Here is a 17,966-nt window from a genome sequence, read left to right as displayed (position 1 = left end):
GTGTCACCCCTAGCATACTCTGCTTGCTCGCCATGTTAATGCTAGACAGCGCACTGCTGCTTAACAGACGCCTGCTGTTAATTTATGCATGCCTATGTTGGTGTTGCGCTTTCAACTGCTTCCCCACTATTTCTTCTCTTCTCCCGTTCTTTTCACACGCGACCGGCTGATGCTTATCCTACACCCCCCACCCGTTGCCCCTTGGCCAGTTTGCATACATAATGACAGCAAATTAAACTCACATGTTCACACTTTGGAGGCTCCGTCGACTGGACAATACGTGAATTAGCTGAAATTGGGTTGCATTTCTGCTGCATCATGTTCGCGGCGTTGCTGTTGTTGTTATTGTTGTAGCTGCCAGTTGCCAGTTTTGTGAATGAATGTGATACCCAGGCTGACTCGCAATTGGCAAAGGCAAAAATCAGGTTAAACAGCTCTGTGGTAATTTACGTTTGTCTCAAAACAACAACAACAACAACAGCATCGGCATCGGCAGCAACAACAATAGTTAGTGTGAGCCACAAAACAAGTCTTTAAGTAGCGGGCAGCAAAGCGTAGAAAGCTGGCGACCAAAGCAAGGCACAAAGCAACGCCAGCAAAAACTGTGTAATGTGATTAATTTTATGGCCAGCCACCAGTTGAATGTGTGGCAACTTTAGAACATTTGTAACAGTTACATCTCAGTCTCCGTCTTCGTCCGCTTCAAGGTTAGTAAGCTTCGCACTCCAAATGCAAATTAGTTATGCCGAAATAGGAAATTAGCTACTCGTTATTGCTCCGCCAAATTGCATACTGCCAAGAGTGTGACCGTAACCGCATAACTGACATTATCTCCAGGGACGTGCTCATAATTAGATGCTCAAAATGGCGTCGCTGGTAGATCGATAACAATTGCTCGTAGTGAATGGCAATGGATATTAAAAATGCCGACTCGATCAGGGATAATAATTGGCTAGGCAACATGACAGTGCTAGACTCTAAATAATAATACGTTACGTTAGCTAAGTTGGGTATTTAAAATGTCATCAGTTGAGTGTGATAATAATTAGTTGCAAGAAATGGAACGCTATTAAAATGGTATTTTTTACAGGGATAATAAAAGCTTAAGGCAGCAATATTTTTGCACCGACTTTGGATAAATGCAAACTCCCTCATAATGGCATTTTAATGTATTTTCGATGATCGAACAAATAAAACGACTTGCATAGTTATGAAAATATTTGTTGCATTGTATTTTTTGTTGTTTTGTTTTTGAGGACAGCTCATTCGTTCGTATACTCATCGTGGTAGCTGTTGATGTTAGTCTAACATCTCTGTTCTGTTAATGTTAGCTTAACATGCGAGTGCATTCGAAATGTAAAATGTAAAAAAATTAACAGTCAAGGATTACACGAAAATCGATATGTTGAGTATTTCATCTTCTTGTTTTAAATAAAGCGCTTAAGCTTAAACTTTGTACAATGTGTGTTTAGTAAGTAGGTGTGTTTGTATTTGTGTGTGTGTGTGTGTTGTTAGCCAAGTTTTAGTTTTGTTTGTATTGGTAAATGCTTAGAGCGGTTCAAGTGCTGTGGCAGCATGTGGACTCCCTTCCAGCTTGCGCCACACCACGTTGCACATCTCGCGCACCAGCGCCTTCTCGCCATCATCCATCTGATCCAAAGCATTGCCCGCCAAATTTCCGAGACGATCTCGTTCCAACTGCTCTCGCACCTCGAGCACTTGCAGGGCACGAACAACAGCCTCGGGACGACCGGCGATGGGTTCGGGCAACTGTTGCATTTGCATTGCTGCCGCAGCAGCAGCAGCCGCAACCGCCTGACTGATGTCCTGCTGGCTGTGAAGATGTGGAGGTGGAGGAGGATGTGGCGAAGGCGTTAATTTGGCTGGTGATGCGACTGTTGCTGTTGCTGCTTTTGTTGTTGTTGCTGATTGTCCCTGCTGCTGCTGCTGTTGTGATTGCTGCTGTTGCTGCTGCTGCTGCATATTGGCTGTGGGCGTGGTGCGCTCTTCCTCCAGCTGCTGGATGCGTCGCTCCAACGAGCGCACATATTGCAACGTCTGATCGTTCAGCGTGTGAGCGTTGCGCAGATCCTGCTGCAGAATATTTTCGGGGCATACCATTAGTTAGATTGTGTGTGTGTGTTGCAATCGAGTCTGTCTCGCTACTTACCGGCAATTGGCGTTGTTCCGCATAGTTGCGCAGCGCTGTGATTGTCTCATCCGCGTTCGTGCTTGAACTGGAGCCGTCGCCATCATCTCGCAGCGCGTTGCGCGTCGCTGCTCCGCAGCCGGCGCACAGAGCATTTGCTGCCACATGGGCGCGCTCCTCGTCCAGATACAGACAGAGCTCCTTCAGCTCCAGATTGTCCGTGATCAGCTCCTGCTGCTTGTCATCTAGCTGCCGCAGTTTGTTCTGGTTAAGGTGAAAGAAGGGTTTGAATAACACTCGTTTAACAGAGGCAGGGCTTATGTTATTTAACTAACAGTCTCCTAACAGTGGCGGAAAGAATACCTTAACAGCAGTAATGTTATTTGACAGGCGCTTAACAACAGTAGCAATGTTACATAACAGTCGCATTAATGTTAATGAAATGTAAAGTGCATCAGATATATTTTTGTACCAATATCTGCAAACTTGTGTGCGAAAATTAAAACGTAAATATATGGTTATTGGTTGTAATTTAGTTTAACATTAATTTAATTTCTTTAATATACTACTACTCAGATTAAAATTAAAAATTTCCCAGTTGCAATCGTGGTGACTAATTATAATTATTAAAGAGTCTACTTGCATGTTTCAGTATTATTTTCTTTTATATCGTATGATAATGATAGTACATTAACATTAAAATAAACATCAACATATTTAATAGTCTTAAATAATTTATCGAAAAAATGCAAAAAAAAATACTTTAGCTGTACTTTGTTATTATTGTGTCTACAAAGTACAATGAAGCATTTTATACTATTATTTGTTGTAGATTATTTTAGTTACACTACGAAAATTCCTCACATCGATTAACAAATGTTTAAATTGCTTACAGATCTACCAAATACCTCTGTTAACTTAACAGCATAACAACTTTACAGCCACTGTTAACTCACCTGATAGGCTGCCACCTCCTGCCGCATCACACTGGCCGTGTATCGTCCAAAGCGCTGCCATTCGCGTGCCAGCTTGCGTCCCTTTTGACGATCATCGTCCAGAAAGCAGCACAAATCGCGCAATTCCTGATTGTCATCCAGCAGACGCTGATTTTGTTCCTTCAGCGCGCGGAGCTCATTCACCAGGGACTGTTAAGGAGTGAAGCGTATTACATTCAACTGTTAAGCATACGAGTATGTTATTAATTTAATTACCTGCAATTGTCGATTCTGTTCGACTGTTAAACGTCCGCCATTGGCTGTTGTTGTTGGAATGCCCGTGGCTGCCACACTGGATGAGGTGACCGATGCAACGGGCGACGGATGTTCCTGTTCCGGTTTGCGCACAAACTTTAGCATATCCTGTTTGCCTACAGACTGTTGTTGCTGCTGCTGTTGCTGCAGAAAGCGCTGCTGTTGTCGCTGTTGTTGCTGCTGCTGCTTAACAGAGTCTGGTATATAGATGCTGGATAATTGTGGGATATCCGGTGGATACTTCAACGGCAAGTGTGGCTTCAAAATGCCACCACCAGCTGCTGGACCCGGCTGCGGCGGTGGCTGATAGCGAGGGGGGATCGAGTGAGCGGGCGCCTTTAAATGCGCTTTAAGCGTTGACTGCTGCTGCTGTTGTTGCTGCTGCTGCTGCTGTTGCTGCAATTGATAGAAGCTGCGTCGCGTGGGCGGCAACTCTTTAGAACTGTTATTGATCTGTTGCTGTTGTTGTTGTTGGATGGGGAGACGAGAAACAGTTGCTGCTGTTGCTGTTGCGTGCTGTGTGTGTTGCTGTTGTGTCGAGTGTTGCTGATGTATTGTGGCCACAGTTTGCAGCTGATGCGACTGTGCAGGCGACTGCGCTGCCGACGTCGGCGTTGGCGTTACGCTTTGCTGCGCTGCTGTTGTTGTTGCTGTTGTTGTTGCTGGCAGCAATGAGCGTCTCTGCTGAAATTGTTGCTGCTGCTGCTGTTGTTGTTGTTGTTGTTGTTGCTGCTGCTGCTTGCTAATCGTCGCTGTTGTTTTATGTACAATTTTGTCAACGCTATTAATTTTTATCAAATTGCTTGGAGCTGTATTTGAAGTTGTTGCCTTTTGCTGTTGCTGTTGTTGTTGTTGCTGATTCTTCAGTTGTTGCTGTAGTTGTAGTTGAAGTTGTTGTTGCTGTTGTTGTTGCTGCTGCTGCTGCTGTTGATTGCCGGACATTTTTATGTTGTTGCTTCCCTGTTGTTTGCACTTTTTATTTTTATGTTTATGTTTACTTTAAATTTGTTGTGTCTTTTTGGGTCTTCGACCTGCAAAGAGATAAACAAAAAGGTAACATTAGCGAAAAAGTAGAAAAAACACACACACACAAAAAGTAAATGGTAGACAAACATAAATCAGTTGATTGCAAACTGCAATTGATGCGACAGCTGAGGGCAACGACGACAGCAATAATTAAACTGCCATTAGACAGATAGAAAGTGAAATTGTGCATTTATCGCACCAGTGCAGCCATGACACATGCCTCAAGCCACATGCCACATGCTGCTTGTCGCACACACTCACACACACACTCAACAGTTTCCTTGTCTGCCGTGCAACGAAGCGTCGTAAACTCCCAAAGTCGCTGACATTGCCACGAACGTACGTCAAAGTTACTGTCAAACTGCTATTGTCACAGTCACAGTGACTGTCAAACTGTTACTGTTACTAACGCTGTTAATAGCGTCGTCGTTTCTGGTTTCAAAACCAAGTGTGTGACTATCTCTAGAGAGGATCTTGAAAGCGAAACCCAACAGCAGCTGCTCAGTTTGTGTTTAGTCAATTGAATTGTAAAGCGTGACAGGCGCAATTATGTTAAGCTGCTAAAAGCTAGAAAGTCAGAACGTCAATATCTTAGCATGACATTAATGCTATCGCGATTTGTCATTAGAACTTTCGCTATTTGTGCAAAATATTGTTCTGTTCTATTTAATAGCGCTAATTGCAGAGCTCTGTTAAGCTGGCAACTTTCATGCTGCATTAAGCACATCTCTATTAAGCTACTGCTGCATTTCTCATTCTGCTTTAACAGCAGTGTCATGTTAACCTGCTGTTAAGTGCTACAGCAAAAGTCTATGTGATCAACTTTTCTGGAAAACAATTTAAGAAATGAATTTTTGCAAAAAAAAACATTTTTTTCTTATTATTAAATCTAATTAAAATAATAAAACTTATATGAACAAAATTAGAATTTAAAATTTGATTTTTATTATGTATTTTGTATTCCAAATTGTTTTTAAACAGTTAATGCTGTCTTCTATAGGTATTCCCTTTCGTCTCATTTTTAGTAATTTGGCGTTCTATTACATATTTTTGACACCTTGTTTTTTAATGTCCATAATATTCAGATATGATCTGCGGACAGCCGCATATCTTTTATGCCAATCAGATATCAAGCAATTTCGTGATTTTCACATTAAAAAACGTCCAAAGTTTTTGCCACTCTTCTTTTATTGCCCCATTGTAAGCGAATGAAGATACAACTTATACTTATGGCTTAAAGGTAGAAGAATTCCCACAACTTTTGACTGCGGATGCCACCCACTAAGTATGGGAAACCGGCTCTGCACAATTTTGCGGCTCAACACCTTCCCTCCCTTTCCTTTCTGCACAATAAGTTGGCTCGAGGCTGCGCGAGTTGAAAAAGAACCGCTTTTGGATTTACATACAGCTTGTTTGGGGCTTTTCGGCTTGTTATTATTATTACAACAACCGCGCATTAAAAGTGCCACTAATTACACCAATTTATTATTGTGTTGTGAAGAGCAGAAACAAAACAGAGCTAACACCTAATAGTTAGAAACGCCCAACACCACCCCACACACACACTCACAGACAATGGTAACCATTAGCAAGTTCAGCAATAAAAATAAAATAGAAGCAACAGCGACAACTCTGGTTAAGAGAGAGCTTTAAGAGCGCGCCACACGCCAGTTCATAAACATGACAGGGACAGCAATATCGGAGCAGGCGGAAGGCGTTAACGTACGCATAAGTAGGCAAAAAAAAAAAAAATATATGAAAAAGTGCGTTTCAATGCGATGCCGAAGGCAACCAGGTGATGATTTGCTATTTATAGGGTTTAAGCCACATTTATGAAGGTCTCTTTAAGTGGTAAAGCTCTAGGCAAAGGCAAAACTTGTCGGCTAATCTAAAAGAACCTTGATTTGATATGTTGCGCACTTAAAATATAAAAAAAAATTAAAAAACATTTCATTAAATTTCACCCCAGCTGGGAATTGAGAATCATGGTATAAGTTAAGATGCGATCGTTGACTTTGCTATGCAAAACATCTTGTGTGTTGTTCTGCTTACTGACAATCTTGAATTTGCTATACCATGCCAACGATTGCTCTTATTTCGTTCTCGCAGCGAGAGCAGCTTAAATGAGGATAAAAGCTTTTTGCGCATTTCATTGTGATTGACATATTGCGCTGTAAGCTCTCAGCATACGTGGAATAGTTCTGCGACACATTAACATACACACACAAGCACATATACACTTATAATTACATGCATGGCTTTGAGTGTATATGAAATTGAACTTTCATGCCAAGTGTTTTTTTTTTGTACGTTGTTACTCGTGAGAGAGAGAGACTAAGTAGGCATATAAAGGTTGGTTGGCGGAATGATCGCACCACGTATTGGCATTTCCGACTGGCGACCCCAGTGTCGTCTTTATTGAAATCGACCCCAGTGCCCAAGTCGAAGCCCCGGCACCGGCCCAGGCTCAGACTGAGACCGAGACTGCGACTCACGGCACGGCAATCAAAAGCAACAAATCTACAGCAACAACAATGAGAGCAATATTTGTGCTCATTAAGCGTAACTGACACACGAAGTTTTTGTGCTGATGTTGTTGCTTTTTTTTTTTGGAGGGTTTCTTCATTTCGCAAGTCGCCAAATACAACGTCGCCTGTTTCAACTGGAGTCTGTGTCAGTGTGCACACACATACACACAAGTACACCAACACAGTAACATAAATCTGCCTCGGCCGCCCCCTTATTCCACGTCCCTTGCTTTGTGGCTTTTGGCGAGTGAGTGAGAAGTTGAAATTGTTGTTGGCTTCTCGCATTGTTTTTGTGCTTGCTTTTTTGTAGTTGTAGTTGTAGTTGCTGCTTTTGCTTTTGGCAATTTCATTTTCGTCCGCGACTGTGGCTCCATCTACAGAGAGCGATTGCTATTATTTGAAGGTAATTCGATGATTTACAACTGTTGGCTTTGTGTTTTGTAAGTTTTCTTTCAGAATGTACCTCTCTACATCTCTGACTCGCGTTGTGTGTGGGGCAACAACAACAATAATTTTTTCAAAGCAAAAACAAAGGGCCAGTCAGTCATTCAACAGCCTGGCAGCAGCAGCAGCAGCCTGTCCAAGCCTTGCCTTTGCTTTTGCCTGCCGCATTCTTTTGTTATTTCGTAATGGCGACGATGCCGTTTGCTCTTTTTGTTTCTGTTTTGCGCTGTAATTTTTGCATAGCAGGCAGCTATCAGAGGGGGCCCAACATGCCAATATGCTTTTGTCCGTCTTTCTTTCAACTCTTGTTGTTGTTGCGTATGCGTTGTAAATTCTGCGCCGCCGTTTTACATTTCGCACCTGTTGTTGTCATTTTCGCGCTTTCGCTTAAAGCAGATGTTGTTGCCAGGAGAACTTCGCGGCAGAGTTGACAGCTTAAATAAGCTTAAAAGTGAGTGTCGTACAAATTGATTGCCAACTGTTTGCAAATACAAATGTTAATGGTAAGTGCGTATACATGTATGATAGAGCAAGCTAGCAACACGTTAACAGATGGCATTGTCATTAACAGTGCTGCTATTCCACCCTCCCACTCAATCACGTTGCCAGCTGACAGCAGCTGTGTGCGCTGTTAATTGACAGCAGCTGTGAGCTCTGTTAGAGCTGAGCCGAGCTTTCACCTTTCTAATGCTATCAATCATTTAATCGCAACCCAATTAATTGTTGGCAAATGAACACACACAAATGTATTAGTTTTGCAATGTTGTGCCAAAATCACAGCATATTTTTTGTTTGCGTGTTTTAACAGTAAGCAATTATTTAGTTATGACTTGTAGGCTCAGCTTACAACATAAAGCTTTCGTTGTAAACGACATAAAGGGTTACGTAAGGGCAATTTTTGTTGTGTATGGAACTTTCTTAACGTTAGGTGTTTGCTGTTAAAAGAAGTATTTTTGAAGTAAAATTGCTTCAACAGTCAAAAATGGCGTACGTGATTTTTTGCTAATTTCTGCAATACATCATTAGCTTATGTTTTTGATATTTTTGACAGTAGGCATATTTTTTGTTAATGTACATTTGTTTTTCTTCGTTTTAATAGCATTGCTCAACGAAGCTTGAAACAAGTGTTTAATTAAGGAAATGAACGTAGACCTAAAATAAATAAACACACTTGTCGAGGGGGGGACTGAGCAAACATCAATTTAATATACCATAAAAATAATAAGCAAAAAGAATTGGTTAATAAATAAAACGAGAAACGAAGGCAAAAAATGAAACAACAAAAAATACGTGAACATTGCTGAAAGGTACTCAAGGTTAAGAAATCTCTTTAAAAAAAAGCACACGCACAACAGCTTTTTTATTTTTTTGGATTGGATGTGATGACAGCAGCAACAACAACAACGACAGTATGGCGACGTCGACAGCGACAGAGACGAGAAAACCACAAGTCATGTGGGTTAAGTACACTTACTTAACAACACAATTCAAAACTGACCGCGCGCACAGACAATGAAATTTGTAATGAAAGGTAAAGCTCAGCTCACGACGACGATGGCGACTGTGACAGAGACAGCAAAAGCAACAACGTGTGAGTGAATAGCATAAACCAGGGCTGGCAAATGTAATTTAAAAAACAAATACATTTATAGCTATAGGGTTAATCAACAGCGCAAAATAATATGCATCCTTACAGCTGTTAAGTTTAAGGAGCGCCATGTTAACGTCAAGTTTGCAGCCCTGCGCCAAGCTTGAAGACTTCAACAGCCACCCACAGCATGAACCGGCAAAGCGAACGAACGCATGAATTTGTGACAAGAAAACCCGCACACGAAAAAAGCACAAGCGCAAAGCCAAACGAAACACCCACACATTAACACACACCGATACATGAGACGGACAGACAGATAGACAGATATTGCTCTCGCGATCTACACGCTTCATTGCATTTGCATTGCACGCACTAAAAACGCGTGGTATATGTGTGCAGATGTGTGTGTGTGTGTGTATATCGTTTTTCAAATGTAGCTCGAAAAACGCCTTCGTCGCTTGTATCAAATGACAAACGACAACAGCGGCGTCGCTGTCGCCGTCTCAGTCAACAGCGCTAAGACAGACAGATGACTTGTGAGAAAGAGGCGACCGGCGAAAATTTCATGAATGAACCACGACTAAGACAAAAGGAAGCGTGTGCGCGACAGAGACAGAGGGAGTCGCCTTGGCGCGTTGCTCATTTATCAATCGTGTAGGCTGAAGGGAGATGACGCTGTCAATGGGGAGGAGGAGGAGATAATGGTGGGGAACACTGTTGAATCATAAGACGATTAAATTGCACGTGACACCGTGACTGGAAAAGCCGCTAAATTTATCAATCACTGATCACCGTAACATTCGTGAGCATTCGGTCCACGAATTCTGAGAAGCTTTGTAAAATGATACCCAAAAAAAAAACGTCAATGAAATGGATGCCCACGAATGTGGCCCAAATGAAATCAAAGATTTTTAGCCAGCCAACTAATTAAAAGCAATTTGAAATGCCGCCCACCCACCACGCTTACTACGCGCATTCCATTTTGTTATTCTTGTTCCCTTCACTCTCTTTTATGCTTGTGTGATCATTATAAATTCATACGTGTAGCACGAAACTTACAACAGCGGAGGAAAAAAGAAACAAAAGCGGCGCCGACACAAGAATTAAAAGCTCTTGGGAGAAAACTACACATCATAGAGGTTAAGCCGCAAGTCAAGCTGCCGATTCGAATGTGGAGCGTAGGGCGGAGAATGTCACGAAACGTGGAAGTTGAAGCTCTGCCAACTGCGCGCAGCCGCAACAGCTGCTGTTAACAAAACATCTTTACAGCTGTTATTCTGTATAAGCTGCTGTTAACTGCGCACTGTTAACACAACATTGAATAAACAGTTTAGACTTATGTATATCCTGCAGGCGCAACTGCATATGCTGCTGTTAGCTGCGCGCTGTTAACTTAACATTCCATTTATAGCATACATTCATAGCCACCCACTAATAGCAACATATCAACAACTATGGCTACTAAAGCTAAAACTACTCCAATTCCAGTTTAAGTTCCAACATGTAATCCCAAATATCACACCATAAAAAGTACCAAAGCGCTGCCCACGTCAGCGACGTCAGAGCTTGCTACAAATGGCGTTCAATTCTCCAACCAGCAGCGCCACAATTAATCACAGAATGTGTTTAGGTTGTAAGTAAGTCTGTGAGTGTGTGTGCTTTATAATAAAGCTATAAACAACATCGAGAAAATCGAAAGTAGCTAACAAATTCAACGGCAGCAAATTAATGAAACGCCTGACCAAACAATGGACCCCCGTCTCTTCACCAACTCTCAAGCGAGCAGAACATTAGCATAAATAAATTTTAAAGTTTTTTTCTCTTTTATTTGAAATTGAGAAACCTTTCCCATATATGAACATGATTATTCAAAATGGAAAGAAAACTGAAGAATTCAAATTTACACCTGAAATTGGGGGAATGAGAACTGCTGAAGAAATTTCCATTCGAAAAAATCAAAACAAAAACAAGTGTGTAGAGAGAGAGAGAGATTGTGCTCGACCTAAAGATACTCTGTAGTTAGTTTTTTAGGCTGAAACTGATTCAAGATGTGAACTATTTTAGAATCCATTTAAAAGCAGTTAATTAATTTATTTTAATATTTAGTAAAAATTCTAAGTTTAACTCTAAACTTCAATTTCAATCTCATATCTGTAAAATGTATTCACTTTTGTTAATTAAAAAGAATAATTTATAACAACAGCTCATTAGACCCTTCTTACTACTATTTTACAGGGTACGCAAAAGAAGTTTTTCCAGCCGTTGTGCTAGATGATAATTAAATATTTGTACATTTGAACTTTACTGGGTTAAGAGGCCAGCTCAAAAAAAAAACCAAAAAACACAAAAAGATAGAAAAAAGTCTACATACATATGTATGTTATAGTATGTTTATCTGTCTATCCGCCTAAGGTTGGGTTAGTTCGTCAGGTTGTTGAGGTTTGATGTTGTTTTTGGCAAACGAATCCGTTTACAAGTTCTTAATGCTGGCTGAAAGATTGATGCCTTGTTGTATTTGATACAACTACAACTTCTAGAGTCTGCCTAAAATATATGCAGACACGAATTTGCATATTTAGGCAATTTTTTACGATGCTGCCGCCTTCCATCTCCTCTTGTTGTTGAGGGCGTGGTAATGAGTTAAATTCGAAAGTTGTTGTCGTAATAATGTTTCTCGTTGTTGTTTATTTATTTTTACAAGTTTTCTCGATCTTTTGCTCATTTACATGCATAAATTATTTGCGTCTAGTATTTGTGTTCTCGATCTCCGTTTCTCGATGTGGCAACATTTCGCCATGAAATCGACAAGTTTATAGCGCACCTTTGTTGTTTGGCGAGTCGTTAAAAATCAAATGATGCCATAAACCATAAACATAAGTTCCAAATGGAAATTTGGGCTATTTGTAATGCTCGTGTTCTCGACTTCGCTTCTTGGTGGGATTGGTGCTCAACTATTATAATGATATGCAGCTTCGAGAATTGAGACCTGAGCATTGAGCATTGAGTATTGGGATTGGGATTGGATATTTGTTTATTCAGCATTTTTATTTTTTTCGGGGAGTGTCAACCAATAGCTGTTTACATTATGCATATGCGATTAATCGTAAATAACTCTCAAAGCGCATAACTGTTAACTGGACCAGAAAATGTGTCTGGTTATGATTGATGGAAGACTCGTGATCATTCACTAGGAAAATGAGCAAACAAATTGCAGATATGTTTTTGCATTTGTATTTTGTAATGTAAGTGGATCTTAGGCAAGCAAACATTTCCGTAAAACTTTTATCGCTTTTATTTTTGTAAATTTCTACTAATATATATATAGAAGAGAATATATAAATATATATACATATATGAATTCTGAAATATAACAAATTTGCAAATTTCAAGTTCAATTTTCTCTAAGAATTCTCGTTTTTTTATTTGTTTAATATCTTGAAATCGTTCTCCTTAACCTACAAAAAAACGTAGCTTAAAAATAAAAGCAATAAAAGCAACGAAATAGAAAATGAAAACAAAAAGCAAAACATTATGTAAGCATTAGCACGCTTTAACCCTCAGTTGACTATTTGTTTATGCTGCCCAGCTCCCTCTCGCTCTCTCCCCACACTTCCTCCCCACTCCCCTACATGCGCGACACGCTTTTCACAGTTCACAGCAAGCGTGAACGAACCATAAAATACAACAACAAGCAGAACAACAGCAGCGCAATAAATGCCACAGGCAATAGGCAATGCAGCCCAATTAATTTTCTATTAATTTTTCTGATTTTTTCCTTCTTCTTCGTCTTACGAATAATCATACGTAATAGGCAATGCCATAAAAGCGGAAACCATTAAAATGACTTTAGAAATTGCCGGTCGGTTGTAAGACGGGATGGGGGGGGGAATTCTATTTCCTTTCTTGGACAAAAGCCGCTTATTCCGATGCCCAAGCAATGATATTATGCTACGCTCGCCTTTGTGTGCGACAGAAACTTCCGGATTGAGATTTCATATACAAATAAACACAGCTCTTTGTGTGTTTGTTTATAGATCACGAACATTTGCGTCTTGAGTTTGTGCTCTTAATCAATAATTGCGCAGTAGCTATAAGGATAACATAACAATGTTAGTGAAAGCTCTGTTAAAGGGGGATTAGAATTAGATTAGAATTTAAAGAACATATAAAATACTTCTCATTGTATGTGTTAAGAAACATTTAGAATTATTTGATAAGTTTGTTTAACATTAAGTTTGCGCTGTTAACCAGCTGTAAGGTTAACTTAACAGCGGGGTGCAATGTTATGGAAATGCGCTGTAAAAACTCTGTCAATGTTGGCTTAGATTTTACAGGCATCACTTTAATGCAAAAAGGGAAAAGTTGTTGCTTTATTTGATTTATTTGCTGCTCAAGAGATCGGTGAAAGGTAAAGGAGGGTATTAATTTAACGGCTTTGTGGCCCAACGCACAATGATTGTTGTATTTTTACATAAAGCTAAATTTATGAACTAATTAAAAGGCTGTTCGTGTCGCTGTGCGAAAAAGGCAACCAGAGTGGTGGGGGGAGGTGGTGAAGGGGAAGAGGAAGGGGAATGAAAAGAAGGGAAGAAGTGGCAGGTAACCCAATACTTGGGACCCATTGAACCATGCCAGATTGTAAGAGGCAACTGAAGCTGTTCGCTCGTCTTTCAACAGCTGTGGCACGTTGCAAGCTTGTTGTTGCCGTTGCCGTTGATGTTGCTGTTATTGCGTTGCTCTCGTTTCGGATGCTGCTGCCTTGTTTATAAATCAAGTCACATTAAGTGTAATAATAAACGCAGATCGTTTGCCCAGCCGGTTTTCTTCAACGGATCGAATTGAATAAGTCATAAAAAACAACAAAAAGCAAAAATAAAAAGGAAACAAAATGGGAGGTAAGCGAAATTAATAAAACGCACGCCGCAAACGCAAACTCCGACAACATGTGAGTGTTGTTCGTGAGTCTGTGTGTGTGTGTGTGTGTGTGAGTGGGTAATTTGTATAGAGGGCAGCCTAATAACTTTGCCAGCAGATGCAGAAATGACAAAACGCACGCTTCATTGCAATTCCCCATTCCATCTATTGCTCTTTCACTCTCTCTCAGCTGCTCGCTCTCGTTGTCTCTGTTACGCTAACGATAATGCTGATGGCACAAATTATAGGCAAAGCGAAAGAGCATCAGAGGCAAAAGCCCGGCAGTATTATAACGGGCTGTCAGTAGCGATCGGCAGTGGAAAGTAAGCAAGAAAGTCGGAGGCCGAAGCTGAAGCTGAAGCTGCGACGTCGCTGTCGCTGTCGCCGTCGTTGACGCTGTTGTTGTTGCTGTTGTTGTTCAGATCCTCAATTTCCGCCATTTATGACAGTCACAAATCGAGTTATACTCACACCGCACCACAGCAACAGCCTCAGCTACGTACTTTCTAATTTCTAAACGTACTTTTTTTTTGATGCTGCCGTTTCGGTTTTTCGATACCCTCTACAATTAATAACCTAGACGTTGCTATACTTTTGGCAGAAGCTAAGCATAGAATTAATTACATTATTGTGCCGTCAATGTTAGTTTAAGTAATTAGAATATATGTTATCCCATTCAAGTTAATGAATTTATTAACACTGACTGTTATTTCTTTACTCAACTAGACTAGTCACATTAGTTAACATATTTAAACTGTTACACTCCAGGGTATTTGCAAGTCGCCCATTTAGTTTTGCTCTGCGCTTCTTGTCTTCTATTACAACTTTTGTGGCACTATTTTAGCTGAACAAAAACTTGTTTTTAACGGCAACAAAGTGTTAATGTTAATTTGTGTATGCGATATTCTATGCTTCGTCTTTTTTTTTTGTTTTTGCCCAAATGGCCGTGCAATAGAAATTTGTTGCCGTTGCTTGTAGTTACATTTTATGTAAATTTTCTACAGCGTTTATCGCACAAAACAATGTTCGCTTAACAGCAGCAGCAGCAGCAGCGAAATGACGTTGACAGCGACAGCAGAAAATGAGCAGCAACATTCTCTACTCACTCTCATACACACACACACACACCAACAGCAGCTGCAGTTTAGCAGTAAAAGCTGCAGGCCTGTTAGCTTAGGGGGCGGGCCACTTTGCGATTTGTTTGATAGGCTGTTGTGCCAGCTAAATGATGCTTGCTTAGATTAACTGTAACTAAAGCGTGTGTGCTTTCCTTAGCCAGGAAGTTAAAATTTTCTTTTAAATTGCTGGCGCAAATTCTTAAGTAGACAATAAGCTAATTTATTTGTATACCTCGCAATGTCAATTGAACTTCTTGGAAAAAATGCAAGTAACATTGTCTGCTGCTGCTGCTTCCTCTTCCCTCCTCTACTGATGTGCCGTTGTCAATGCAAAAAGCTCTGCTGCCAGTAACATTTTTGCTGCTATTGCTGAGAAAATGTTGCCAACGGTAATGGAAGGAGAGTTCCAAGAGTGGGAGAGAGAGAGAGAGAGCTGAGGTTGTTGTTGGTGAGTGGACAGGAAAGTTAAACTAGTTCGAGTTGCTAGCCGAGCGAGGAGAGGCCATAAACTGGGACACTTGTTGCAGCAACTTGCGAACGCTCGCTCTATTGGATGAAATAAAAGAAGCGACCAAAGATGACAGCAGCAAACACACACACACACACACACACGTGAGCACATTCCAAACTTCCCACGCAGCATTGTTGTTGTTGTTGCTGTAACTGGGAGCGGCAACCTAAATTGTCTTAATGGACCATGAAGCTGATATGCAGCAGCCGCGTAAAATAAAAAACTAAAAGGCCGCCCAATTATAAAAATAAAAAACAAGCGTCACAGCGCAGTCGAAGTCGACGTCAACGTCGCAGTCTCTGTGTGCTGCCGAGATAAGCCCATAAGGAAAAGAAAGTTTTTCTTCTTCTTTCGATGGCCAATTTCATTGACAAAATAAAAAGCTCTAGCAACGAACTTTGCATAATTGTTGTTGTACGAAATTGACTTAACATATTTCTAACAGCAGCCAGTGCAACAGGTTGCCAGCTCTGCACTCTCTCCCTCTCTCTTTTACTCGCACTGATTTGCTGATGCACATTACATTTCGAAATGCTGCGCACTGTTTGTTGTTGGCCGCTCAATCGGCTTTACCTGCTGCGCACAACAACAACAACAGCAAGCAATGAAAGCAGCAGCAACAGCGTCGTCGTCGGCAGCAACTGCAGTTTTTTGTTTGATCTTCTCTCTTATTGTTGAGCCGATGTCGTGCATCTTTTCCCTGCTGCTTGTTGTTGTTGTTCTTGCTTGTTATTGTTGCTGTTGGTCTCTTGTTTCACTGTGAAATTTATTGGCGCATATAAATGCCTCAAAATTGATGTTATTGTCATTTTTAGGTTGACCCTTTTGCTGGCTGTTAAGATTCTTGCTCTCCTCTTCCTCTATACATTTCGCTCTCTCCCCCATTGTGTGTTGTGTCCTGCTTGTTTGGAAAATTGATTTTTACTTAGATTTTATTGTTGTCAAGATAAGTGGAAAATGGGTTTGATATCGCTGACTGTTTATTGTCTTGTGTGTCTCAGAGGAAAATCGAGGAAAACACACACACACTTACAAAAACGGTGGGCGCGCCCAACTCTTCTAACTGCCAAGTGGGCGTCAGAATAAAGCAATTTGTGCAAGGGAACCGACGACGAGATGAAGCGAGACAGAGCCATATGGTTGTTATGAGTTAATTTTGTTTTACCTTATGAGAACAGACAGAGGGCAGCCAAGTGGGCGGTGTGTGAGAGCTGCCTGACAAAAGGCAGCCGCACTCTTCTAATAAGAACTATGAGGAGAAGTGACACTTACCTAGCAATTGCTATCGATGTCAATTGGTGTGTGATGAGAGAGCTTTTTTGTAGGAAAGCTTCCAGCAGCAGGAAAGTCACGCACACACACGCACAAGGAGTCAGCGCAATTAGCGTGTAAAATTGCGCAGTCGCGACAACAACAAATACAAATATTTGCAGACGCATGCGCCGCGTTGCTGCTGTTGCCGCATTCCGATGCTGCCACAAAACGCAAACGTGCGTCGCCTTTTCCGCGACTAAATTGTTTAAACAACAGCAGAATTTTCACACAATTTATGTGTAGGCAATAACAACATTCCCCAGTTTCGTTTGTTTGTTTATTGCAAACACACGCATGCATACACACACACTGAAATTATAATCGCAAAACAACAAACATAGGCAAGTTGGCAAACACAATTTTCGCGCACTTCGGCTTTTTCTGTATGTATCTTTTATTGGCTTGAATTTTCCTGCCTGCCCTTTTCGAGAGACACACAAAACGCAGACGCAAACGCAAAACGGGCAGCGACCTGTTGCTTCTTTTTCTTTTCAAATTGGTTTCTTTCGTTATTTTTTGCACAACTTGCGTGTTGTACCTAAAACTAGTTAAGAAGAGGGTAGGTGGGGCGAGTATTTGTAGCGCGTGTGTTTAATGTTTGCAACAATAATAATATGCTACAACCGTCGAACTCCGCACAACCGACGCGACCGAAACAACCGCTCAAACAAATTCAACAACAATTTGTTGAGTGTGACCACAGACAATATTGTCTAAAATATAAGTTGGAGTTCGATATGCCAAAAGGCTTCATTTAACATTTTGGTATATTTCTAAGCCCATGTACAATTAAGCGCCACTTTAAACAGCCTTTTATTTCTGTCTTCCACAATATTTACGCTTTATCATTGAACAGTTCTCATCCCGATATTCCGATTTTTTTTAAAAACAAATCTTTGTCTGTATACGAATGTCAGCAAAGCTAAGTTGAAATTTTAAAAAATACCGAAAGGGTGTTTTGGCACTTTGTATACCAAATATTAATTGTTAAACCGTTTAGCGTAATAATTTTTTGTAAAACCATATTAGTAACATATTTGCAATAATTACTATTTACTATCACAATAACATCTCCCCATTTTCCCTTGAACCATTCAAAAACAAGTTAAATTTATTTTTAT

The 17,966-nt window shown here is 40.7% G+C and overlaps 1 protein-coding gene across 2 annotated transcripts; it reads right to left on the bottom strand.

The window, feature by feature from the left end:
* Positions 1-1,205: 1,205 nt before the first annotated feature.
* Positions 1,206-17,524, bottom strand: LOC133838105 (putative uncharacterized protein DDB_G0271606). 2 transcript variants are annotated; one of them, XM_062269084.1, is made up of 5 exons: positions 16,804-17,524; positions 3,361-4,430; positions 3,106-3,294; positions 2,171-2,413; positions 1,206-2,091 (listed from the first exon to the last, which is right to left on the bottom strand). In XM_062269084.1, the coding sequence occupies exons 2-5, from the start codon at positions 4,339-4,341 to the stop codon at positions 1,549-1,551; spliced, it is 1,956 nt and encodes a 651-aa protein (XP_062125068.1). In that variant the 5' UTR covers positions 4,342-4,430; positions 16,804-17,524; the 3' UTR covers positions 1,206-1,548. The 2 variants fall into 2 exon arrangements, with proteins under 2 accessions (XP_062125068.1, XP_062125059.1); XM_062269075.1 differs by having other exon boundaries at positions 1,206-2,094; positions 16,804-17,522.
* Positions 17,525-17,966: the final 442 nt, after the last annotated feature.

This window comes from Drosophila sulfurigaster, chromosome 2L, assembly GCF_023558435.1.
Source record: "Drosophila sulfurigaster albostrigata strain 15112-1811.04 chromosome 2L, ASM2355843v2, whole genome shotgun sequence".
Taxonomy (NCBI): Eukaryota; Metazoa; Arthropoda; class Insecta; order Diptera; family Drosophilidae; genus Drosophila; species Drosophila sulfurigaster.
Note: the sequence above shows the minus strand (reverse complement) of the source record. Positions and strands in the feature narration are given on the sequence as shown.

Excerpts from the sequence above, each read along its gene's own strand:
- LOC133838105 (XM_062269075.1), bottom strand. The coding sequence starts at position 4,341 with ATGTCCGGCAATCAACAGCAGCAGCAGCAGCAACAACAACAGCAACAA. Across the intron at positions 2,414-3,105 it reads AGGAGGTGGCAGCCTATCAG|AACAAACTGCGGCAGCTAGA; the intron begins GTGAGTTAACAG and ends CACCTTAACCAG. Across the intron at positions 2,095-2,170 it reads CGGAACAACGCCAATTGCCG|CAGGATCTGCGCAACGCTCA; the intron begins GTAAGTAGCGAG and ends AATATTCTGCAG.